Source organism: Podarcis bocagei, assembly GCF_964188305.1.
Source record: "Podarcis bocagei genome assembly, chromosome: 8".
NCBI lineage: Eukaryota > Metazoa > Chordata > Lepidosauria > Squamata > Lacertidae > Podarcis > Podarcis bocagei.
This window is the reverse complement of record NC_138133.1, coordinates 59,347,264-59,374,591: the sequence shown is the minus strand read 5'-3', so window position 1 is coordinate 59,374,591 and position 27,328 is coordinate 59,347,264. Positions and strand designations below refer to the sequence as shown.

Here is a 27,328-nt window from a genome sequence, read left to right as displayed (position 1 = left end):
CTCCAGAGTCAGTTAAGCAAGACAGAGAGTTTGTTACACACCTAACAGAGCACAGAACAAGGTAGTATAGTCCTTCAGTATCCCTTCCTCAAAGCACTGTGATTGAAGAGCTCCAATCAGCCTTTCTCAACCTGTGGGGGTCCCCAGATGTTGTTGAACTACAATTCCCATCACCCTTAGCTAGCAAGGCCAGAGGTCAGGGATGATGGGAGTTGTAGTCCAACAACATCTGGGGACCCACAGGTTGAGAACCACTGAAATTTCCAGCCAGTCACAGAATAGATTTCTAACCTGCCTTCCTATGCTGGCATCATCTGTCTTTTCCAAGCAGGAGATGGAATGCTTCAATTTTTGCAGACACAACGTCTGCAGGTGGTTTTATTTTTAGAATATCAGAACCTCTTAATTTCCTTATATAGTTTCAGAAGTGGTTTAGAGAGATCCTGCTTCAGCTCAAACAAGCCCCAAATCTGTACAAAGCAGCCTCCTCAGTAAATAGCTCAGAATTCATCCAGATCTAATGCCCATTCCTATGCATACACTTGGATTTTTTGTATATTGATTTAAATTTGTGTATGACCCAGTTGCTCCTTTTCACTCTCACTTCTGTCCATGGGATAGTCAAACCCTCTGCTTAGCTCTCAATCCATTGAACTTTAAGGGTGGAATCCTGTGAACACTTACGCATGAGTAAGCCCCACTGAAATGGGAGAGTGTGACAAAGTATGAACTTCTGAAATAGTAAATGCTACTTTAAGAAGGCACATTTTTGTTCTCTGTCATTTCTGGCAGCCCTAGTCATTTCATATTCTATTCATTATAGCCTCATTCATTTTTCTGTACTAAGTTAATCACGGTGGATTCCTAGCTTGTCTCCCAAAGCATTTAGTGTTTTCCATTCCAAATGCTATGAAATATTCAGGTGTAGTAAGGCCATCAGCCCTGCCATGATTCGGACAGAATGGATAAATGCCCCCCCCCCATTTCACAAACAATTAAAAAGGGTTGTTACCTTCAGCATGGAGGACTTTATTCTTCAGATTGGACAGTTTTCATGTACTTAGTGCACAATACCTTCTCCCTTCCCTGCACACAGTTCTCTCAATGTTTCAGTTTGCTAAACAATGGGATGTTTCAGAACTGTGTCTTGTGATAAATGATTGAAAGCACAGTAATATTAATGAATGGGAGAAACTAATCAAAAGGATTTTCATTTGTTTGCCCCATCTGTTTCTATTTTTCATTCATTTCTCGTGATACTTGGAAACTAATGGGGCTCATTCATTTGTTTTTTAGTTTTTTTGGGGGGGGGAATTGCACCCCTAGTTAAAATGACTAAATGCATATTTACCTGTGGGACACAATAACATAGAAACAGAACACTGAAGTACAAAGGAATATGGAATTAAATTGGGGCATGTATTCGCTTGATTAACAATCTAATGCAGCTTGCTTAAATCTCACTTGTTTTATCTTAAGCACTGGCTCTGCTGTATCACAATTACATGATGTAACCTATTAAGCATGGGCTAAAATAATATGTCAGTCTGTGTTGCTATTAACCATTGTTGGAACTTTGTAGCATTCTTCCTTTTCCATAAAGATCTCAATAAAACTGTCTTTGCCTACGCCTAACAACTGTCATTCATTCATTCATTCCCTTTTGTGATTACATATGTGATTTGTTATCACATTTATAGATTGCATTATTTCTTCTCTATGTGGAAATGATTGCTAGATAGATATAGATGGATATCTTAAATAGCACAGCTCTGCTCTCTTTAAAAGTGTAAGGAAATTTCTGTTCGACTTTCAGAAATTCACATGGAGGGTGGCTCTTTCGAAGTGACCGGAGGTCAAACTCTGCCTGCCTATGCAATGCTATGCCTGCCTATGCAATGCTATGCCTATGCAATGCTATTCAAAGAAGGATTCTAGCCTAGTGGTCTTCCTGGTATGCTGCCTTTTCATGAACAGGAAGAGTTTGACAATGTGACATTCTCGCCTCTAAACATTTCATTTGCCCAATTCTACTAGATCTAAAGTAAGAACATAAGACGAGCCCTTTTGGATCAGGCCAATGGCCCGACTAGTCCAGCATCCTGTTCTCACAGTGACCAAGCAGATGCCTATGGAAAGCCAGCAAGCAGAAACTGAGGGCGAAAGCACCCCCTGTACTTGGGATGCTCCTCAGCTGCTATTTAGAGGATTACTAAATTCCTGCTCCTCCAGTGTGAACTCTTGCATTAAGTGAACTGGGCCAAGAAGCTGAAGGATCTTTATCATCTATGGGCTCTCCTGGCACTGTGGTGTGGTGCCTTGCTAGCACGGGGACAACATCCCTAATGTTCATTTGCAAAGCCTTTGCAATTCAAGGCATCCAAGTAGCTACAGACAGGATGTGCTCATGCACCAGGTATCTACAGCTCTGTGGCGCTAGCACAGCTGCCTCTGGTGAAGTGAGTTTGTGAAAGTGGAAATGGTTATTTGCAGTGTTGACAGTCCATCATAACAACACTAGAGGGCAGTGAGTGCTAGTATTTTTTTTATGGGATTTTATCTGGCCGTTATAACATTTGTTTGGATGAAGAAAGGACCGAGTGCCTTAACCTTAGTAGTGGAATAAGCTACAATTTTACTAGCCGATATTCCAAGGCACAAAATGCAGTGACATTTGACACTTCTAGGGAAAGTGTGTAGGAGTGAGCCCTTTTACCATGTCCTAACTACGTATTTGCTGGTACATATGTTTTCTTCTTTCTTTAAGCAAGTGATTTGGAACGGTTTGTTTTTGTTCTGCTTTTGACTCACTCATGAAGCAGCTGTCATGGAGGGTGGGAACATGCATAACACTCTGTAGCCCTCGCCACCCCCAGATGCATATCTAAAGTTAACCTCAGAGCCACTGCTTGGATTTGGCTGTCAGAGAAGACCGTTTCGTTTGGTGGTGTTAGCAGCTTCCCAAAGCTCCAAGTGGTTCTGTTTTATTTACTGAGACCTAGACACAGAAGTTTCACAACTCACGAAGATGTACAGCAACTATTTTTCCACAGTTCAAGGTAACCACACAACTTGGAAACCCTCAGCACAACTGCTGGCCTCAGTGTTGTCTGGCTCCAGCACACTAGTGTTGCTGAGGGAACAAGGAAACACAAAATAATTTCATATTATTTGAATATCATTTTCAAAATCTACTTGTGCCTGCATTTTAAAGGTACTATAAATATTAATTTCCATATATTACATGATACACATATATAATAAAACAGATTAGCATTCAACATGCCAATATTTCTTTTAAAATAGTGTGTTGTTCCCTGCAGAGCCTCCGGAGGGTTAAGACCAGCAGATGTCTTGGTAGTGAAGGAGAAGTGTCCTGGGACAGGGCATTCTCTGTGGCATTCATGGAATTCCCTCCCCACAAAGATGTGTCTGGTTTCTTCAATATACAGTTTTTTGGCTCCTGAGATCAGGGGCGGCTCCGCTATGAATCATAAACTTCAGGGCCCCTAATCCCAGTGGGGTCCCTGAAGCAACTCTAGTCTATGTTGCTATAAAAAGTTTGCTTAATAAAGTGTCTCAGGCATGTATATAACATTTCCCTAATTTTCATTCTCTCCATAACTCGAAAACTAAAAGGCATAGGAATTTTTTGTCCACACCAGTGACTTTGACATGTGAGATAATCCAGTACAGCAATTTTAATCAAAATCTGACATGTAGTAGTTAACCAAAAAAAAGAAAAAGAAAAAAAAGTGGTGACCTGTCATGGAACGACCCCAATTGAAGAAGATAACCATGCTTACCCAGACCTCATTACTGGTTGTGAAGGGGTCCCCATGACTCTTCAAGCTTCAGGGGCCCCCAAATGTAGTTTTGCCACTGCCTGAGATGTGTGTTTTCAGGGCTTATTCCTGTAACTGTACACTGTTTTAACTGTTTTAAATACTGAATTTTAAACTGTTGTATCCCACCTTGCGACCTGCTGGTGAATTGTGGATAATAAATGTAATAATAGTAAACGTTGCTATTATAATTATTATGGAACCGTAACATATGGCCAGTGCAACTCTTCCCACTGGCAAGCCATGCATAATAATACAAAAATGAGGTGAAGTCACTGCGCCAGTTGCATCACAGCATTCAGAAACACCTTAAAACTGTGTAGGGGCTGGACGAGACAGATCTGGGTTGTGTTCTCTACCTTGCTGCCTCCTGAGCACTCTACCCTGGGGCAGTTGCATAGGCAGATAAGAGCTCATCTCTGCAGATCTTGGGATTGGATTGCCCTCTAATGAATGGGTCGAAATAAGTTCCACTGAGGATTTTCTTTTGAGTCAAGTTAGATATGGCCAGGCCCACTGTTTGACCTACTTTATGAGGCTCACAATTAGCCAAATTAGTCAAATTTTCAAGGTGCAAAATTACATTTTGAGCAAGCTTCCAATGCTAGGACAAATAACTGTAACACAACCCTTGGATAAACTGTTGTTTATTATGAGTGCTGGGGATTGTAGGTCTGTTAGGGAACTCCTAACAGCACCCTTAATGAACTACAGTTCCCATGATTATTTGGGAGAAGCCAAGAATGTTAAAGTGGTACAAGAGTGGTGTGGATGTGATCATACTCCCGTGACCCCTGACCCCTGGCAATGCTGGCTGGGGCTGATAGGATTTATTGTCCAAAACTTCTGGAAGGCATCAAGTTGCCACCCCTAGGCTATAGGCATGCAGAGGATTATAAACTTTTTAAAGGATTAGAAATATATTTTACATGAAAACAATGTTGGAAACCAGCCATTTCTAGAATTGAACTACAGAGAAAATTAGAAATAGCGTTATACAACATATTCTGAATAGAAATCCAACACTGTGTGAACCAATATGAAGGAATGCTATTATTCAAAATTCAGAAGAGTAAAATAAAATGTTTGCAGCATGCGATGAATTAGCAAATGCATATTTGTGACCTTGAAATGTCATACAAACTATTACAGAGCCCACAGAAGGGAAAGGAACCTACAATATTCTTACAATATTGGCGGGCTGGGTGGGTGGGGAATGCACCAATTAACAGAAGTGAAAACTAAACCCAACCTATATTCCCAAAGCAGACAGCTTAGAAAAACATTTGCATGATCCATGGTCATACAAAATAACCATAAAACAGCAGCCTCATGAATAAAGATAGCCAAGGAAAGAAGAAAAGGCTACAGGTCTCCCCCAAAAGGTGCATCAATATCTCCAGATGAATCATGAGATTTGTTAAGATACAGATGCTTGGGGCCAAGTCAGGAATGGAAAAGGACTGCCTGATTTGCAAAAGATTAAGAAGGCAAACATCTCTACCACAATATCACCTAATTCATTGAAATAATACAATACAGTGGTACCTCGGGTTACATATGCTTCAGGTTACAGACTCCCAGAAATATTACCTCGGGTTAAGAACTTTGCTTCAGGATGAGAACAGAAATCGTGCTCCAGCGGCGGGCGGCAGCAGGAGGCCCCATTAGCTAAAGTGGTGCTTCAGGTTAAGAACAGTTTCAGGTTAAGAACGGACCTCCAGAACGAATTAAGTACTTAACCCGAGGTACCACTTTACAGAGATACATATTTCAATGGTTTTTGGTACAGGAGTGAAGCAAAAAATGAAGTGAAAGAAAGGGTTTGTATATGGATGGTCCTTTACATCTATATACAAGGTGGGTCCTGCAAACTCACCACCATATGCCTGTAACCACTTGGTAAGATGGTCATCCATAAACCGGTCATCCATATTGTCCTGTCAAGTTGTGATGCAAATTCTACCAGGCTAATCAGAATTCCAGGAAAGCAGGAGAGTGGGAAGATCTTTTATAATCAATTGAAAGGAAATATAGATGACCTGCTAAGTGAGTGATTATATGCACTCTGTGAACAGGGTTGGTTCTATTATTAGGAAGAATGAGGTGGCAGCTTTAGGCATCCCTCCCACTGCTCCTGAGCTCCAGCCATTTCCTTCCTCCTGAGTAGCTTCCTCAGAGGGGACAATGTTTGTGCCCTGCAAGCCCTTGCTGAGTGGTTATCATCAGCATTTGGAGACGAATGCTCAGTCAAGTTGAGCTGAATACAGAATCCCGGCTGGAGGAGCATCCCTGCATACAACCACACTGAAACTCTGGGTTTAGTAAAATATGAAATCTAATGTTTATTATAGACAATGCATGTTGATAGGAAAGATTATAGTTCTATCTAGCTAAGGTGGAATGGCATTGAGCCATGCTTGCTCTTGCATCTCAGCAAGAGAGCTCCAAATATGTTTTCTTTCTCATGGAGAAGAAGTAGTTGGGGTAAGGACTGCAACTGTAAGATCCTGTCTGTGAGTCCTGGAAGACCTGCTTCTTGCTTGCAGGCCTCTTCCCACTTGGCTTGGGAGGGCAGAGCCCTGACTGACTCCAGCTACAGAAGCTGAGGCTGATTCTTGTAGCCCAGTCCAGCCTTGTGCAGGTCTACAATCTTGTCCCTGACATCCTTGGACAGCTCTTTGGTCTTGGTCATAGTGGCTACTTTGGAATCTGCTGGATTGATTGCTACTAGTGGAATCTGCTGGATTGATTGCTTCTGTCGACAGGTGTCTTTTGTACAGGTACTGTAATGAGCTGGGATTACAGGTAAGACCTCTCCCTTACAGCAGGTGCTTCTAATCTCAGCTCGTTACATACAGTGAAGATACCAGGAAGCCTGACATCTGGCCGGTTGATAGGGGGTCAAATACTTATTTCACTTATTATAATGCACACAAATCTCTGACTTTTGTCTTCTGGGTTTCTGGGGGTTTTCCTGTTGTTATTCTGTCTCTCACAGCTACAATAAACCTACCATTAAAATTATGAACTAGTCATTTCTTTGTCAGAGGGCAAATGGGCAAATTTAGCACGGGATCAAATACTTTCCCCCCTCACTATAGCAAGGGTCAGGTGCAGTGCTGAGGAACTAACAGCAAGGTGTTGAAGGACGGAGTGCCACATAAAACGCAATCTACCCAGCACCCCATGCTCTAGCCTGCTAGCCTCAGGTAGGGGTGGGCCTATCTGTCAATTGGGGTTCCTTGCAGTTTTTCCAAGTCTTCACATCAGTTCTTCACATTTCATTTCAGTTTGAGATTTATTTATTTGTGAACGAAATGAAAATTCCATCAGCATTTTGGTACGAATCTATCCTGATAGGGGAGGTGTTTGTATGGAGCTTTGCCTAATGTACACATTTCTGCAAAGCAATTTCCCCTCATGCAACACATTTGCCATTTTATCTGTGCCTTTTTATGCACACTTCAGTCTAGTATATACATTTTTGCACACATTGCTTGACTGAAGAAAATTTGGAGGAGTGCAAATTTTGAAGGATGGCTCTTGTTTCCATCTGAATATAGTTCCAGAAAATCTGAACTAAGTAAGTTTGCTGTTAAATGTGAACTGAGTCAAATTTCTCTGCCACCCCTACCCTCAGGTCCAATGGAGGACACTGTCCTAGCCTAGTGCCAAAGGAAGACTGAACTGCCAGTGTGGCCAGCTTCAGTGGAGTGGGGGTTCACTCCAGGCAGCAAAATGTATTGGGGGTTGCATTGCTGGGAATACGGCAAGTTATCCCATTCTGGGCCATTCTTTGACTTTAATCTCACCCCCTCTGTAGCTGCAAGTAGCTGCAGAGGGGAACAAAAAATAGGTATGAGCACCCATCTTGTTTAGTTTTTTTCCTTCCATGGCTAATAGCAGCTGGGGAGGTTTGGTGAACTGGCATAGGTGAAATGATTCAGTCCCACTCCCCAATCCAAATTCCTCTCTCTCTCTCTCTCTCTCTCTCTCTCTCTCTCTCTCTCTCTCTCTCTCTCTTTCTCTCTCTCTCTCTCCACATAATAAACAAAGTACTCAGAGAACAGATGGCCCAGTGGTCAGCAACTAACGTATGCTTGGGTTGGGAGACCTGATCACAGCTCTCCCGTGTTACCTTGCCTAGTTTACCTTTTGGTTTCTCTTTGTACCAATATGCAAGACATGGGTGCCTCCTGCCTTCGGAGAACTTGCCCTTGGCCAGAAACTGGAAAAGGAGAATTTTGTTCCCATCCCTTATAGAAACTATGATTCATAGAAGCACGTACTTGTGAGTTTCATAGTCTTAAGTGCTTTCCTGTATCTGGGCCATAGATAATGAAGTCAGCCTTTGGAAAGGGAAGCGGGAAGCAAAGGCAGAGGGGATGATGAGGTGCAGGTGAATAATCTGTTGGTGCCTGAGCTGGAGACAAGCAACAAGGCTGGTTATTATTTTGATTTTCAGAAAAAAAGATGAGCAAAGATGTTGCTAATACCTCTCAGCAAAGTAAGAAAAGAGAGAGGCACATGCTGAGAGAGTTCAGAGTGGGGTCAATAAAACAAGAACACGAACCATGAGTCACAACTCCACTCTAGCTGAGCTGTAAAATCGACATCCAGCTATATGAATAAGCTCAACAAAACCTAATGAGTCCTGAGATGCTCATAAAGCATGGAAGATCTCAAATGAAATCAATTTTTAAAATGTCACTATGTGTGGACATTGGCTTTGGCTTTTCTGTTTCTTTTCCTAGCTATTGTGACCATTACAGTTGCCGCAAACCCAGACTAATTCACTGTAGCTTGAATCTATATGGATGGATGGGCATACCTGATTTTAAGCACATTTACTTGGAAATAAGTCCCACTGTAAACTTATGCTCAGCAATCAATACCTGTTTGGTCATCTGAAGAAGTCCAGAATAGCTAAAAAAAACCTGCAGATAATAACACAATAAAGTTAATTCAAGGGTGCTGTATTCTGGATGTTTATGTGTGTGTATGTGTATGCATACCTTTGTTCCACAATCAGGACCACTTTACCAGGTCAAAACTAAGGGAAATGTCATTATAGATCAGGTGTGGAGAACCTTTGGCCCTCCAGCTGTTGCTGAACTATAACTTCCACCAGCCCCAGCAAATATTGTTAACAACCAATGACAATGGGAGTTATAGTAGTTCTGCACACCTGCTCTATAGCAACATTTCCACCTCATAATAAAGGCCGCAACAGTTCAAGTTGTGAGGGAATAAAATGGCCTGAAGTGACTCACCCTGTGGTGATTGATGGTACTCATTTGTGCATATAAAGTTACTGCAAGTGTGTCAGCATTTGTAATGTTTCCTCTATACATTAAAGTATATGGTAGGTGATGATTTCATAAAATGTACTGCAATTAAATTATCAGGTAGCCCAAAGGCAAGTAGGATATTCACAATCGTTTAATGTAGCAGAGTAGTAAAAGGCAAGAAATGGACAACAGGTGGTAAAATGAATGGAGTGTGTGTGGTCCTTCATAAATCCTTTCTGAAAGTCTTCAGAGTCACAGATATTTGTGGCTGCCCTTATTTGGTCTAATGTTTCACGTTGGCACTTCTAAGAAGCTGCCCAGCACACTCTTTTAGCAGGGGACTCAAACCAGTAAGAAGTCCACTTTTCAGAGGTGGGGATGGGAGATAAAGTTGGTTCAACTGACACTTTAACAGAAACTTCCTTAATCTGTGCTCCCCAAAACAATACGGGGAACAAAACACAGCTATCCTTTGAAATGTGCACTTCTCCAAATTTTGTTATGCAGTTCTCCAACCCAAAACTGTGCACAAAAGTGTGTTTATCTTAGAGGAAAGGGAGGGATGCATACAGTATATTAGTGAAAATAACTCACAAAAATGCATTTTATTAGTAGACATTGCTTGCAAAAAGATGTATATTAGGAAATACGTAACCTATTATGACAGCATCAGAATACATTTTCTAAGTAAGGATTAGTTAAATTTGCAATAATAGCATGTAGAAACTGTGCCAGATTAAGTGTGAGCAAGCCTTCGGAAGCACTCAAATCCAAAAGAGCCCCCCCCAATATTTTTTCTTGGTTTCAGAATCTGAAGCTTAGAACTATTAATGGATTTCAAACAATTGGAAATGGGTTCATAGCTAATGGATGTATAGGCTATAATCCAGAGGGCTACTTTAGGTACATACAAGAGCTTGCTTGGATCCAATGGATTCCCCACCTCAGAGAAACAGATTGCTATGGAATATCACAAACTGCTTTCAAGATTCCCCTGAGTTCCAATAGCTGTTTGTGATGTAGATTCAGGGATCTGCTGTTTGATCAACACAAGTCGGAAGTTCTGCTTTGGATGCAGACCTGGTCACACTATTCTCTGGACTGGAGCCATAATTTTGAATGATGCAATCCCATTTAGAGCATTATCCTGCAAGTTAAGCCTATTTAGGAATAGGATTTCCAGAAAAGTTAGGCACAACTTCAAGTGCAGATAGCAGCAGACAAGCAAAACCCCTCAAGGTGTTGTGAATTGTGTTAAGTCACACGTTTCAATATACATAAGGCTACATAGGTAAAGGTAAAGGGACCCCCCTGACCATTAGGTCCAGTCGTGGCCGACTCTGGGGTTGCGGCGCTCATCTCGCTTTATTGGCCGAGGGAGCAGGCGTACAGCTCCCGGGTCATGTGGCCAGCATGACTAAGCTGCTTCTGGCGAACCAGAGCAGCACAAGAAAACACCGTTTACCTTCCGCTGGAGCGGTACCTATTTATCTACTTGCACTTTGACGTGCTTTTGAACTGCTAAGTTGGCAGGAGCAGGGACTGAGCAACGGGAGCTCACCCCATCGCGGGGATTCGAACCGCTGACCTTCTGATCGGCAAGTCCTAGGCTCTGTGGTTTAACCCACAGTGCCACCCGCGTCCCTGGCATAAGGCTACATACTTGCAGTGAATTACATCAGACACTTTAGAACTACTCCAGATAGATTGGAGTACTTACCCCTGTAATAACCTGCCCATATAGTAGGATTGGCAGAGAAGTTCTTTCATGGTCCCACCTATAAGTGAAGCACATCTGTGCTAGACCCAGAAGAGGGCCTTTTCTGTGGTGGTGCCATGTCTGTGGAACTCTTTCCCTCCTGAGACTCAATCACTGTTGTAACTGGGTATCTTCCATTCTCAATTAAAAACAAATTTCATTCTCCCAGGCTTTTACTAGGGATTGATGTGCTATAAATTGAAGACTGTTTGCTCCAGCATTGCTGGGGTGGATCTTATGCTGAGTTGTCTGCTGTGAATCTTTTGTTTTACTCTTTTTGGTGATATTTGGAGTATGGCTTATATATGCATTTTATTTATTTTTGTAACACACTCTGGGATAAGAAAAGTCATACAGGGTGGTATATAAGTTCTATGCATAAGCATACATACTGAAAGAGTAATAACATTTCCGGGACCTGCCATTTAAGTGGGGATGGTTCTGATTTCAGTGTCTCAATTCTGTAACCATACTGTACACAAATTCAAGGCTCTGCTTCATGCACAAAAGGTGCCAAGGTCAGTTATTATATGAACATCTACAATGAAAAGAATCTCAGGAAGACACAGTAGCAAAGTCCTCTGCCTGAGACCTTGGAGCACTGCTGCCAGCCTGAGTCAACAGTATTAGGCTAGATGGCCCAATGGCTCAAGGATAAAATGGCAGCCCATTTTTGTCGACCATTCTGATCACACAACATATTCCTCCATCTCAGGAAGCTGGTCAAAGGAATGTGACAAATGGCTCTGATGGAAAATCTTACCTTTAAAGTAAAGACTCAAAGAAATGGTCCGGATGCTGATAAATTTTATGCCATATGGTATAGATTTATTGAGCATATAACAAAGTCTGAGGGCATTATTCACACACACACACACACACACACACACACACACACACACACACACACACCACTACTCATGGAACACTATGGGCTATATTTGACATCAATAGGGAACCTATTTGTCATTTATTTAAAATTTTATTGTCCCAGGCTTGTTTGTTTTGATTGTTATTAATACTGTTCTGTATGTGTTCCTTTTAGGTACCTTAAACTTGATGGGGAAAACTTAACAACACTTAAAGTTAATTTTTAAAGAAGAAGAAGAAGAAGAAGAAGAAGAAGAAGAAGAAGAAGAAGAAGAATGTGGAGCTCACCCACAAGCAAATTCCAATTTGATGGATATCAGAGGCTTTCATATTTGAGGGTTTGCATTTTTGGTCTTGTTATCGTTTGGGATTTGTTTGAACCTGGTCCTTTGAAAATAAGTTAAGAAAAGTGCTTCCTGCTCTCTCCACTGCTCTCTTTAATTGTTCATTTGGGAAGACTATTCTGAATGATTTGTTGATAGGCGCTTCTTGGGACAGTTTGGGCATCTTTATTTCCTAAGAAGGAAGCCAGTCTGGGACTTTGAGCCTCTTACTTTTAACCTGTGACTTAAACTTTAGCCTTAAATGTAGGGAACCATGGAATTATCTGTGAAGCCTTTCATTAATTCCTTTGTGGTGTCCCTCCCACCCTTTCATCTGCCATCCCCTTTGCATCTTCATCAGCAGCACACTGAGTGATGCTTGTTAGCAGCTGCAAGTCTGCCAGCACCTTGAGCAATCTCAGATATGCTTCATGGGTGCTTTGCTGCTGTGTCCAACTCGTTCGCCTTCCTCCTACAGCTCCACTCGTACACACAGGAGGCCGTCAACCCGAGTGAAGCAGGACATCCTCCCCCCACCACACTTACTCAGACAGATCTATTAAAAGGCTCATATAAATCATTGTTATGAGCCTACTGACTCATCCTGGATCACTGAAGAAGACTCTGATCTCCTAACGTTTTCTGGGTCTAGACAGCACCAAAGTGTTGATGAATCTTTATGGAACCCTTATCTTGTATTTTCAACAGCAAAACTCAAGCTATGTTTTAGCAAGGTTGTTTATGTATCTAATCAAAGTAGGCCAGGAAATGTGGAAGACAGCACAGGACTGCCTGAGAAACATAATATTTGTCAGAAAGCATTAGCTCAGTCTCTCTTTCTTTCAAGGGGTGATAGATGAACTGTGGCCTGAAGTTCTGTTTAAATTATGTGAAATAATGCACTAGTGGTTACATCCATCCTAAGCAAATCATTTTCACTCACTTGAGCTTTTCTGCAAAAAATAAAATAAAATCAAAAATCCTTCTAATACTTAAGGATGCATAAACATAGCTGTCAACTTTTCCCTTTTCTTGCGAGGAATCCTATTCGGAATAAGGGAATTTCCCTTTAAAAAAGGGAAACGTTGACAGCTATGTGCATAAAACAAAAAAGGGAGTCTTCACGTGACTCCCATGAGGACATTCCTGTCTCAATAAGTTGGGAGAAACCTACCTCTGCTAAAGTGTAAGCAGCAAGTCACACTCCGCTTTTATATAGCAAACCTAATGTGAAACCCCCATGTAATATGTGGGACCAAATCAAATCAAATCAAATCAAACCTTTATTGCATTAGCATACAGCCATAGCAAAATAAGACAATACAAAAATGCTAGAGACAAGCAACCAGGCAAAATTTAAGGCGATATTGCTGGCGTAATGACATTTAAATTACCCTAAGACAATAAGAGAAAGATTTAGTTGCCAGCGCCAGAAATCAAATATGCGGATATATATAAAGCATAAAGTGGCCCCAAAATAAGCTCGGCACATTGAGTTAAAAAAAGAATGTAATAAAAAGAGTTAAAACAGGTCCAGGTCTAGGACACACTACCCTGTCAGAGTAGCCCTGAGTTTCAGAGCCTGCACTATGAAGATTGCCACCCCACGTGAAATTTGGGGATTTGCGTCCACTAGAAGCGATTTCAAACAGTCTTCCTTAGACGTAATGGTGGACGGGATCAAGAGGAGGAGCTTAGATCTTATTGGGTCATAAATAGGGCAGTAGAAAAAGAAATGTATGAAGTCCTCTACTTCATTCATTGTGCAAGGACATAGACGCTGATTAATAGGGGTCTTAGAGTAAATCCCCTGAAGGAAGGCCGTGGGTATAGAATGGAAACGGGCCATAGTAAATGCTCTTCTCAAATTGGGCTCCGTCAGTTCTATCAAGTAGTTGGCAAGTGATCTTACCACTTTCACTTTAGGGAGCCAGATGGAGAGGCGGGCTGTGGTGGACTGTGCCCGGTCCATGGCCTCGTCTCTTGTAAGAATCCAGGCCCGGATTTTATGTTGGTGCCAAGATGACAGCGTGTCTAGATCTGGGAGGGAGTAGCATGCAGTAATAGTCTCCATGGCCTTGGACCATTTGTTGCTATGAGAACAAGCTAAAAAGGCTTGCCTGGCTAGTACGGAACCTGGGGCATTGATTAATTTGCAATAAAAACTAATAATTCTAATGTGGGCTCTCGCAACAATGGAGGGGAGGCCCAGTTCTGTTCTTAACTGTGCAGCAACCGAGCCCTTAGGGAGACCCAGTATCTTTCGTGCAAAAGAGTTTTGCAGAATCTCCAGCCGTTGTAGTGTTTTTAAATTCCACCCCCAGATTTCAACCCCATACAGTAACATCGGGAGGACTTTACTGATAAATGCTTTTCTGATTGGTGGAACCAACTGGCCGCCTTTTGCATAGAAGAATTTCTCCAGGGCTTTGATGGTTCTGCGGGCAGCCAGGATGGTATGTGGGACCAGAACTGTTTTTGAACCATGTGCTAGAGACAAGATTTAAAAGAGGATTGGACAAAATTATGGAGGAGGAGGCTATCAATGGCTACTAGCCTCCATGATCAGAGGCAGTAATTCTTTTGGGTTCCAGTTGCTAAACACTACAGGAAAGGAGAGTGTTCTTGCTCTTGGGTCCTATTTGAAGGTTTTCCACAGGCATCCAGTTGGCCACCATGAGAACAGCTTGCTGAACTACATGAGCCATTGGCCTGATCCAGCTGGTTCTGCTTAAGTTTTGTTTCTATCCCACCGTTTTTGTTTCCCTCCCAATTCACTTACAAATTATCATTGCAGCTTCAAACATTTTCATAATAAGGTAAAGGCATGCATCTTACACAAATGGGGCTGTTGTTTACAAATTGGTTAGTATGATCAAGATCTAATGGAAATGGAAGGCAGTTGGGAAGTTCCTCATTTAGCTTTGCCATAAACCAGTTGAGAAGTTCCTCATTTAGCTTTACCATGTGTGTTCTTAAGACTTACGTGGGAAACCGGTTGAAATATTTTAAGCTTTGTTACTTTGTTCCAATGCATGTCTAATACATTATTATTACCAGTTTAATCACGTAACTAGTAACTTGATCTTCAATAAGTTGTATTTCTCCTGTTTACCAGGAGGTAGGGGTGAAGCAAGGCTGATGCAGGGAAACTATACTGATGAAGCCAATCTACATCACACCTTCATTCTATCTTCTACTGAGTAGAATACTGCCAAATTGTGATGGACATAATGGCTGGCCACTGGCACTGTGCAAATTCAACTTTTGTTGATAACCTTGGGAGCAGGTTTCTCTGGATCTCAATCCAGTGGGAAACATATTTCATTTTCTCAAGCTATAGTACTCTTCCAAATAACTAAAATTATATACATATGTTCACATTTTTATTTGGAAGAATATTTTGTTTTATTGAATTAGTTGGGGTTATTTTTAAGTAAACATGTTTAGGATCTGGGAATTAAGCAACATATATTAATTAACACGAATACTGAGTTTCACTTCTTAAGGGAAATTTCATTGATTAGCTTCTCATGTACTTTCATACTTAAATATGATGGCAACAGCAGCTGGGATTTCTGTGAAGGAAGGAAAAAAATCCCATTAACATATCTCCTCCACTCCACCCCAATACGCTTTAATAATAAAGGAGAACCACTTCGGCTGATTATTTTTCTGTCGTATGAAATATGACTTCAAAGAAACCTCACTGGTTTCCTTTTCAAGGTCCTTCTGTAAAGAAAGTAAGTTTTCAGGGCATACAGCATACCTTTTTGTAAGATTTATTGAGAGTCTTGAAGGGCTCAATGAGCTGGAGAAGGTAACTTTTTATGCTACCTCATTCAAGACCAATTTAATTCATGTTGGTTCTGAAACTGCAGCCACAATATTAGCTGTGAGTTCATAAATTGGTCCTTGGTGTAGCTGACCTGGGTGAACAGGGCAGACAGGAGTTAGCAAATAGAAAAATAAAAATTGTCTGATTATTTGGTTTGCTGCTTTTTTTACCAGGTTATTGCATTTCGGATTTTAGTCTCACTTCTTTTCTTTTTGTTAATACAAGAAAATACTCCCTCTGTTAGCTTAAAACATTCCACTAGCAATAACAGCTGTCATATCTTTTCTGAGATTAACCAGACTATACTGGTGAATTCTATCAAACTCAAAACTAGTTAAGCAAGTTATGACCAACAGGCTAAGGGGTCACCCTTAGACATACTTAGTGTAGACCCACTGGAAGCAATAGGACTTTAGTCTCATTGATTCCAATGGGTTTACACTAAGTACGATTAAAGATGGATCCATCCGACAGTTTTATTTGCCTCCACCATTTCTTATAAAAAAGAAAAGTCTTAGCTGAGTCCCAAGGTAGTGATCATACTTTTTGCTAGTCATGAAGCAGTCAGGAAGGACAGTTTCCCTGCAGTGAACATGTGTAAAGCTGGTCTCCTCCTCTCCTGTAAATTATAAACTTTCTATCGTCAGTAGTAGCTATTCTTGGTCAGGAAAAGAAGCATGGAGAATGAGGCCATCATTGACTATTAGCCATGGTGGCAAGTATTCTAGCTTGTTTTGGAGATGGGTTATATCTGAATACCAGTCTGCTGTTTGGAAAGGTAGTTTGGAGGCCAGGCGAAAGAAGGGCAAGATCAAGCAACAGTGCAGAACTACATCTTAGTTTGAGAAATGACAGCAGGACAGATATGTTACACGTTTGACAAAGTGAAGGGAAGATGCACAGATGAAAGGCTCATCTCTCACTTCTTGAGAAAGAAGGTAATATTTCAAGCTATGCTTCTGTTTTCACAAGGCTAAAGTGTTAAAGTATATGCACAACAAAGGATGACCCAGCTTTCCTTCCACCTACAGATGCACAGGACTGGCGTCAAGGGTCGACATAGATGGGCATCTGCCAAAATCACTGCTATGATTCCCCTGGACATTCTTGCCATTGCAACCTGCTTGTTCTCCTGCCTCTTCCTCTGGCCCAGACACCAGTGGGAGTGAGAGGAAGAAACAGTAAGTGCCAGATATTCCTGTGTACACCGGATATTTGGCCATTGTTTCTTCCACCAGCTGGATTTTCAGGTGTTGCTTGTAACATAGTGCAGTTAAACTCTGTATTGGTAAAACAATTCTCGCTAAAGTGCCCTTATTTTACCATATTGGTTTCTATAGTATTGCTGCTAAGTCTGTCAGCATTTATGTTTGTTTTTCCTTTCAAAATACGGTTTAATCTTTTTTCCCTTTGATTATATTACTAGCTTTAAAGAATTTTTCCAGGTCTTAAGATAAGCACTAAAGCATTTCCCTTCTCACATTTATTGAATTCCATGAGCCAAAGGGAAATATTTTTCTTGTTTGCCCTCTTGAAATTCAGTCCAAATTAATTTGCCAGGGAACAAATTTGTGAACCTCTGGCCCTTCATCTGTTGCTTAATTCTAATCCCCACCTTCTTTGACCATTGGTCATACTGGCTGGAGGGCAGCAGGTGAGTTATGCTGATCTTAACAAAGCTGCAGTCATTCCATTGCACATTCAAGAACGGTGAAAGATCCTTGAACGATCCAAATGTTGGACCTGCCTAATATTTACAACACAAACATTCCAAAGAGTGTCAGCATCCATAATAACACTCAGCTTTCAGGCATCCTTTTCAACACTTGCAAGTACATCTAAGTCTCCAAAGAATTAATTAAAAGCAGGTGTTTGAAGCATCCCATTGCCTTTCAATGCAAAGATGCAAAGTATGTATTTCTTAAAGCATGTTGCCATCACTATTAGCTGAACGCATTAGAATCTGACTTTGGGTTCAGATATGGCATCATAATGGCCTGCAGGTTGATGACCTTTTTGGGGAGTGCAGCCTTGTTGATTTCCTTGACTTCTCAGTGGCTTCTCAGTGATACAGTTGACCATGGTATCGCCATAGAAGTGCATCTGACATCTTCATTACACAGCTTTCAACATGCCTCTTTACCCTGGATTTTGACACACCAACTGTATATCTGTGATTTTAAACTGTTTTTAACATTGTGTTTTAATTGTTGCACCCCCATGGGACCTTAAGATGAAGGGTGGGTAAATGTTATTAATATTCATCATCAACAATGATAATCAAGCACCAAACTAATTGCTGCCTTCTTCTGACTCTACTGCAGAGACAGGGAGAATCTGACTGCTGATTACATGGGAGCCCAGCCTGTAAAAACAATTGACTTTGCTTCAGAATTCGTGTCATTTGCACATTGCACGTTGTGGCCATTTTTCTTTGGCGTGAAAGTAGTGGTTAACTTCTAACAATATTATTCTGAGAAAGTATCAGAGAAAGTTATTATGGCACTGACTCCCCAGCTACATTATTTTAAAGAGGGGTTAGCTTTCCCCCATGTATTCTTCCTTTATCTAAAGCAGATGCTCAGGTTGCTGCCTTGAACAGGTGGCTATGTGAGAGGCATTTAAACCTTTCTCTGCCCCCCTGCTAGTTTGCACCTTCTACATTGCTTACCAAACTGTTTTTAGCCTGGAATGAGGGAAGTAGTTTAAGAGTAAGAGGTACCATCTTCTGTTGGGTCTAATGTTAGGTCTTATCTTGCTTTTAGGTTCCAGAAGGTGGTGCTGGAGAATTGTTACTGATCTTGGCAAAACTCTCCTGCGGATTCTACTGGGGTTTATTTTTTGTCCTCTCATTGTTTTAATCTACATTAAATTTCTGGGAGGTCATAAGAAAAGCCCTGCTGGGTTAGACGAAAGGCCCATCTAGTCCACTAGCCTGTTCTTACAGAGGCCAACCAGATGCGTATGGGAAGCCCACAATCAAGAACTGAGTGCAGCAGTGCTCTCCACACTGGTGTGTCCAAGAAACTGGCATTCAGAGACATACTGCCCCAATAGTGGAAGCAATGCTATGTGTAATTGTCTAAACTGCTTTTAAAGTCATCCAAGTTAGTGGCCATTACATCATGGCAATAAATGGTTTGCTACCAATATGCTGATGTTATCCAACTCTGATGCACCTTTCCATCGACACAAGCGTGGTGGTTATATTAGCCGTGAATGGCTGCCAGAGGTTCATAACGAGCTGAAGAAATTGAAACTTCTTATATAGATGAGAGGGATTTGCTTAGTTTAGGTGGTCCTAGACCTGGACAAGTTGTGGAATTGCCCTTCTTGAATGAGGTCACAGTTCCCCTGAAATAATAATTCTTAGATTCAGATACTCTCCTGGATTTGCAAGTGAACCCGATGGCCAGGAATGTATTTTCCAAACCAGCCTTACCTACTTTCGAAATAAATTAGTGTAGACAGTCAAGGGTGCTATTAAGTAGCATCTGGAGCATTAACTACCAGACTTACCATTCACAGCTTTATTTGAGATAGCAGAAAAGATAATATGATTGAGATATTTACCCGTAACAAAGGTAGAATAACATAGGTCTGGCTGAAATTAACCCAAAGGAAAACCAAAGCATAGCTAGCTAGCCTTTGCTTGAGGACTAACTGAGCATGCCATGAGACAAAATAATAGTGAAGAGGAAAAAAATCAAATCAGAAATTAAATAACTGCATCAGCCTTTGCAGCCAGCAGAGTAAATAAGCAACTCTCATATATCAAATTGATGGCCCCAAAGTCTTCAGCTTAAATACTATTCTACAAACACTACATTTAGAATACTTCATAAACCACTAAGTACATAGCAGATGCAAGTATCAGCATAGGCCACCATTGCTTCCTGGACACCTCAGGCAACATAAACTAGCAGCCTCATTTCCCTTTGTGCCTCATCCACCTTGGCATCCGCTTACCTTGCATTAAACTGAACTATGAATTACATGAATGAGCATATTTGTTCTGCTCTTTCTCAGATACCAGATGTTTGACCAATGGCCAGCCTCTCAAGCAGACATACTAGTTGACATTTCCTTTGTTAGATTTTTCCATCCTGGCTCTTATAATATCTTGGTGCTTTTCTGATCATAGCCATTGAGTTGATTCTACCTCAGCGCTGACAAAACCCGGTTTCCATCATAGATTCCTCTCCTGCATACAACTCACCTCTCTTTTTAAACAGGGCCTACCCAACCATTAGAGAGAGTGAAGCATCTGCCTCAGGTAGCAGATGCTGAGGATAGGAAGCTGCAGCATGGCAGTGGAAGACAGAGTTACGTGTGCCACACAGCCTGCCCTGCACCCCTAAGCTAGCCTATTGTCTTGTGGAAGATGTTGTCCTGTTATGCGTGGAACCAAGATTCAACTGCCCGTCCAGTTGCCATCTGTTCATGTAACCTTCCTGTTTACCAGACCTTTTGGTGCCTTAACAATACTGTTTCTGGCAACCCTGAGATCACTGTGTGGAAGAAGGTTAAAAAATGTATCTGCTTTTAGATGATTTTAATTGTAATTGTTTTTAGAATACTTTAACTGTTTTTTAATGCTTTATTTTTGTTTTTAAATTGAGTATCCGTTTGCCACCCTAGGCTCCTTGGGGAGGGAGAGTGGGATAAAATTCAATATACAATAAATAAGGGAATAGTGAGCAGCCCTTTCATAATACAGTCTACAAAGATTCAGTTGAACAGGTTGTATTTCAATCAACATTTTGCAAAATAAGATAAGCTATCCTCTCATGGTTTATGATGTCAGCAAGTTCCCTTGATTGAAATACAGTTTGAAATCCACCTCTTTCTTCCTGGCTGCAGTATATTTTGGGGTTGATTTTTCCCCCCTCAGTAGATTTTAAAGACAGCTGTGTGAATTAATGAACTGATGTGAGAATCAGGTTTGGCTGTGAGCCCCATTTAAAAGTCATGTAGATGACCTCATAAAAACAGCCTAAGAATGCCTATTTTGCTTGTAAAACAAATCTATTCCCTAATAACACCAAATGCCCACATAATTCAATGCACATTTTTAACCCAAAATTATTGCTTCATAAGACAGGGTGAAAATTTCCCATGAAGAGAACATTTAGCCAGCACAGACTACTATAAACTTTAATTGATATTTCACAGTATGTACAAGTTGGCTCCCTGAGGAGGGTAGAATGTCCCTTTTTGCACCTGCGTTCTAACAGCAATCTTATAAGATTCCAACCATTAACATTTTCATTAATAGAATTCATACATAATTAATGCAATCTAAGTTTCACAAAGCTTTCTATATTTAGGTTACTCATCTTACACCATATTGACAGAGAACCACTAGAACTTCAGAAACAGAGTCCAGCCATCTAATTAAATGGTTCTAGCCTGTAATATTGGCAGAGGAGTCAAGTGGGTGGTGAAGTCTGGCTATTTAAATACTACTGAAGTTAACTGGAGCTAAACATCTGAATTGTCTGCTGGTTTTACATTTGCATGTATTTTAGATAGTTGTTTTAAAGATTTAGGGTGCAAGTCAAACCCCTGATCCAGCTTCGGGTGGGGGGAGGGGTTGGATGTAGTGGAGGTCCCCCTAAACCCAGCCCAGAACAGCTCCACTGACATCATTCCCCCATCACAGAACTCACCCTTCCACTTTGCTAAAGTTATAAGTTTAATCTATATTAAAGGTGTCTTTGAATGCATTGTAATTGAAATGCTGTAAAGAGAAAGTTACCTTAAACAACAGGTTTCACTCTGTGTCAGCGAATACTAGTATTTTTCCATTACAATTAGCTAAATTTATGGGATATATATCCAGCCTCAGATCGGCAACATGCTGAACACTAATTAATGCATGGAGGGCTTAAGACCATAGAGAAAGCTGTCCCGCCAGGCTTTGCTAGGTCACACCCCTTCACCTTGAGAAAAGGGGTTATCAAACCCTTTGTTCTTTTCTTTTCCCTACCATGAGGGGGTGGAAGGATGTCTGGGCTGGTCCCTCCAAGCTCAGACTGTGTGGCTTTAGCCAGGCATCTTTGTGTTTCTATGCAAACAACATAGAGACATTTGCCACGTTTTGAAACTTAAGTTGTACTGCCTGTCTTTTCCTGCTGCTGTATGGAAAAACACATGAACCTGACCTTTGGAAAGTTTATAAGTAAACCATTTTTTACTTACCAAATGTGTGGTCTCTTTCTATGCTAAGGAGAAGTGGGGAGCTTTGGAAACAATTTACAAGGGCATATATTAAAGGCCTAACAGCCTATATTTCCACACTATACTTTGCTGCATGTCTTGTTATTCTAAATCTCTGCTGGGGCTCTCTCACCAAAGAATACTTGCCCCAAACCTGGATCTAGGCATCCATGGAATTCTCCTTTTATTCTTTAACAACAAAACCAATTAAACTTTCCCAAAGAAATTGGAGAAACCAGTAGGAAAAAAGTTTATTATCTATCAGGGTTTTTTTTACAGCAAATAGGTGAAACAAGCTAAAAAGTAAAAGAAATGTCAGGCAAAAAAAGAATCTCTTTTTTAACATTATTATTTGCTAAAATTAAGCAAACCTGCTGAAACTCAGTGGCTGCTTTGTGCTGCTGCATTTTATAGCAGTTATCTGGTTGGAAGGCTAAAGAGGAACAGCTGCAAGATCACAAGACACACATTTTTAAAACAATGAACTGGAGCCCTGTCGAAATGAATCTGCTTAGACGTGGATGGTAGCAAGGATCACAGAGCTTTCAACCCGAGGATTAAGATGGACATTTTGCTCTACACAGGCAGCACCTATGGGACATCATTTGGTGCCCTCACTCTCACAGTTCCACAGGGGAATCTCCCTTTCACGGTGCTGCAGCATCATTTTACACTAATGTAAAACGCTTTGTGCTGATGTGGTTGTTGGCATTGCATTCTACATGCTCACATGTTGGCACAAAGTGACAAGCATTTCTGTTGACTTCTAGGGCCAATAAATATTTGGGATTGTGCTAACATCTTTCACATAGTGTGGCCCAGCCTTTGTACTGCGACAGCTAGAGTGGATATAAACTTGCCCCCTGGTGATCTCAGCATTGTCTTGGGAGGATTCTGATTTTGAATATCCTCCAGATATTCAGATCCTCCAGATATTCTCTTAATGTTCAAATATTTGCTGTCTGAATTTAACACCCAACGATATTTTGATTTAAATATTTCATATCTGACAGCTGACATTTGACTACAGACCCTCTGAGTGTCCCTATTTTCCAGGGACGTCCCTGATTTAGAAAAGCTATCCCGGTCTCTGATTTGATCCCGGAATGCCCCACTTTTCCTTAGGACATCCCTATTTTCATTGGAGAAATGTTGGAGGGTATGTGAATATATTTGATAGCCGGCATGGAATGGTATTCAGTCTTGGGCAGTAATAATAGCTGATAGTTGGCAGAATCTCTCAGTGCTTTTCAATCCACTGAAAACTCTAGCTAAATAGGGGGAATTCACAAAATCACTGTCATGAAATACTGTCCACTTGTCTGCCAAGAAACTCCTGCACATGGTACGTTCTAAAGTTAACATACAGTTCCATCAGCCATCCTCATCTCCCCCTGGTGTGGCCTTGAATACACCAAACCTTTTTCTGGTGACTACTCATTGCATAGGAAAACCATTCAGTAGCAGTGGGCAAGCTTTGCGTCTCCGCTCCTCCACATGCAGCTGCTGGGTGACCTTGGGCTAGTCACACTTCTCTGAAGTCTCTCAGCCCCACTCACCTCACAGAGTGTTTGTTGTGAGGGAGGAAGGGAAAGGAGAATGTTAGCCGCTTTGAGACTCCTTCGGGTAGTAATAAAGCGGGATATCAAATCCAAATTCCTCCTCATTATTATTATTAAATAAAATTTATACACCACTTGATTGTAAAAACACACCTCAAAGCAGTTTTCAAAAGATGAAAGCAGTAAAATCAAGGGAAAAAACCCACAATCATAGTTTGAAACATATAAAAGTTAAAATACTGAAACAGATTAAAATTATCTCAACTTTCTAAGCATCAGGGTATGAATGTTTATTATTACGGCCAAACAGCCAACATACAAGCAACACAGAAGGCTTGTCTAAACAAGGATGTTTTAGCAGATGCCAAAAAGAGTACAGTGAAGTACAGTGCTTGAGCTCAATAGGCAGGGAGCTCCAAAGTGCAGGTGCTGCCACAGTAAATGATCAATTTCTTACAAATGCGGAACAGGTATTATGCGGCACTGTAGCGTGCCAAAGTTGCCGATTGAAGAGGTTGAGTGGGCATATGTGGGGTAAGGTGATCTCATAGGTAAATTGGTCCCAAGTTGTTAAGAGCTTTATATACTAATATAACTAACATTTTGAATATGGCCCAGCAATCAGCTGGTAAGCAGTGCAGATCTCTGAACAGAGGTGTCATATGCTGATTCCTGTCAGCAATCGTGTTGCAGCATTCTGGCCTTAGAGCTCATTGAGGAATCTCAGACTGACTTCTGAAAGCAACAGTTTGAAAAATCATTGGAACAGCATATATCATAATATGTTTTTTTTAAATAAAAAAATAGTATTTGCCAAATAACTTGCAATGTTTATCCAACTCTTACATTTTTGTTGCACCACTTTTACAGAGGAATTCAAAGATCTGACTTTGAAACTTTCCATAATACCTTATACCATTGCTGATATGCAATAGTATTTATATATTTGAAAAATCTTACAGCATATGATAAATATATTGCAATGTATGTCTCAGGCTTATATTTTTGTTGCACCGTTTTTATGGAGATCTGATTGCAATGAGAATGGATCAGCTCTTTACACAATCCTATAATTCAAATGTTAATTCCGATCATGTGTGAAATGTATTTATCTATGGAGGAATCGATCGGTTCTGTCCATTTGAGCACGCCACATCTGGGATGGTAGCCTCTTTTTATAAGTAAGACACAGTAAATTCCATAATCCATGTGAAATAATTTTAACCCAAATGAGTCTTTTGTATCCTTCTTTCATGGAGATTGCTTAAAACAAGGCACACATGTTTCATCAGTAACAGTACCCACAGTGAGAAAAGGAAGTTTTACATCATGTCTTAAATCAATCATTCTTGCATATTTGAAAAGAGCAAGATAAAGCGGCTCAAACCTAAGAAACGACAACTGTTTTCTTTCTCAGGAATGGGAATGCATATCGTTTCTGTGCAATAAATGGCTCCCCCCCCCTTCCTTGCCACTACAGCAGAGTAACATGCTCTGTAAAATCCAGTTCCTTCAAATCAGTGGTTCTGCAGCCTACTGTTTAAAAGGAGTAAAATCTTATTTGTATCGCTCCCTAATTGTTTTGTATGCTTTGCAATCATTTTGATTAATAAAGCAGGAACAGAAAGCTACCTTCCTGATTTTATAGCAAGGGAGTTTTGTTCTCTTTATACAGTTTAGGTTCAGCTAGGGATGACACGAAAAATAAGAGGGGAAGAGGAACATGGCTGTATTTTACAACCAGAGCACTGAGTTTGCTGTGACCACCTTTTAAAGCAGCCCAAAGGCTCCACATGCAAGCTCTGAATATTCCAGAACAGAGATTTTCTATCTACTGCATGTGTTTCCACATTACTTCTACAAAGATGTAATGGCCAATTGATTTGGGGCATTTGGCTATGTTTCTGTGCTAGTCTGAGGAAAAATTTGAACATACTGTCAGAGATCCAGGATGGTTCAGAAGACAGAATGTGTGTCAGCTGGACACGAGATCTTGGGATTCAAGTTTCTGCTCAGCCATGAAGCAATCTGGGTGGCCTTTAACAAATCATTCGTTTCTCCCTTCCCTCATAATGTTGAGATGACTAATAAAGCATGCCATATACAGAAAAGTGACGGGAAAGAGGAAGTGATTTACTTCCTATAAGGTGAGGTGGGGCACCACAGCAATAGTACAAGTGGGGCATTGAGGCAGCAGAGGGGACTGTCACTTGAGGTATGGGCCTGGCAGGGAAAGGGGGTGACAGCTGGCTATTTGTTAAATAAAGGCAGGCCACTGCTAGACATAAGACTTAGGTGTTGTTTCCTTCAACTCAGTCACTAAGCTCTGCTTACCGGTATCAGTCCGTTCTGACTAACGTCATTTGCTCTCCAGTTCTTAATGAGACAATGAACTATTCCTGCAGGAGATCATTTATATAAAGAAGAATAGACCATCCCTTGGCATGTTTTGAGTAGCTAGAATTTGTTCACAATTAACAACATTTGGCACACTCAGTGATAAAGTGGAATGGAAATGTTTGAAAAATAAGTGTTCTGTTTTTAAGTCTACTTTTGGTATGTAAGACATGAGTCATTGATCCTTGGATGGAGGAGGGGTGATGTAATGTAAAAATTAAGTTTTTAAATTACATTCCTCTTATTCTCTCTCTCTCACTTACAGACATACAGAAGCTGGTAGAAAGTAGCTTTGGAGTGGAATTCAATACAAACAAATCAGTTTGAAGTTAAACAAAATGGTGCCTTTGCTACATTAAGAACAGTTATACAATTGAAAATAAAACAGACAGGAGAATATTTTGATCTTTGGAGCTTGTGCTTTTGACACTGAGGGATATTTTTGAGCAGTCATCAGCAATCAGAATAATTTTCTTTTTAAACACCTAAAATAAAACGGCACAGAAAGGTTCTCATCATTGTGTGGGGTTTTTTATGACACTTAAGTGTGCACCTGCAGAAACAGCCAGTGTAGAAAACCAACTTCCCAAGCAAATGCTCTAGTTTTTCTTTTCTTTTTCCTCCCTCAAAGGCAAACATCTGTCCAAGATCAGTGATGGCATCGATGTATTGCAAGCCTTATTTTTCTAAGGCACAGCACTTAATTTTCCTTGGGTAAACAGACACAATAATGGATGAATGCTGTGGGATCACATATCATCAAACTATCAGCAAGAGTTTAAGCTGCGAACTTTAATCTACATCAGAAGTGAGCGACCAGAAAGTTTAAGTTATGACAGATGATGGATAATTGTTAGTGAGTCTGTAATGATAGACTTCATTCCAAGGTGGTGTTAACATCCTGGAAAAAGCTCTCCAGTAGACACTTTATAGCTGTTAAGAGAGACTTTACATTTCAAGTGATTTGCAGTCCAATCTTATCAGTCGCTACAGTGGCAATGTAATGTTTAGGATGCTCCGCAAAGACCATGATGTATGCACAATGGTACACTTTTAATAGCATGGGAACGTTGTTAGCCAAATCAGGATGTTTTGCACTCATGGAATCCTTGTGAGAGAAACTAGGATATAGGGCTAGCTACCTCAGGTAGGAATAGGGAATACATTTGATTTAGCACACATTTAAAGGCAAAACTACTTAATTCACACTTTCCAAAA

At 40.8% G+C, this 27,328-nt stretch overlaps 1 protein-coding gene and 1 long non-coding RNA gene across 2 annotated transcripts in view; both read left to right on the top strand.

Annotated features, from left to right (window-relative positions):
- TRPA1 (transient receptor potential cation channel subfamily A member 1) overlaps nt 1-4,022 on the top strand; it is a 33,331-nt gene extending 29,309 nt beyond the window's left edge. Inside the window, exon 28 of the mRNA XM_081204440.1 lies at nt 2,038-4,022. Coding sequence (XP_081060566.1) covers nt 2,038-2,048 — 11 coding nt within the window. The 3' untranslated portion in view covers nt 2,049-4,022. The remainder of the gene's footprint in view (nt 1-2,037) is intronic.
- Nucleotides 1-27,328, top strand: part of LOC308593209 — a 361,814-nt gene that overhangs the window by 280,229 nt on the left and 54,257 nt on the right. The gene's annotated exons all lie outside the window — the stretch shown is intronic.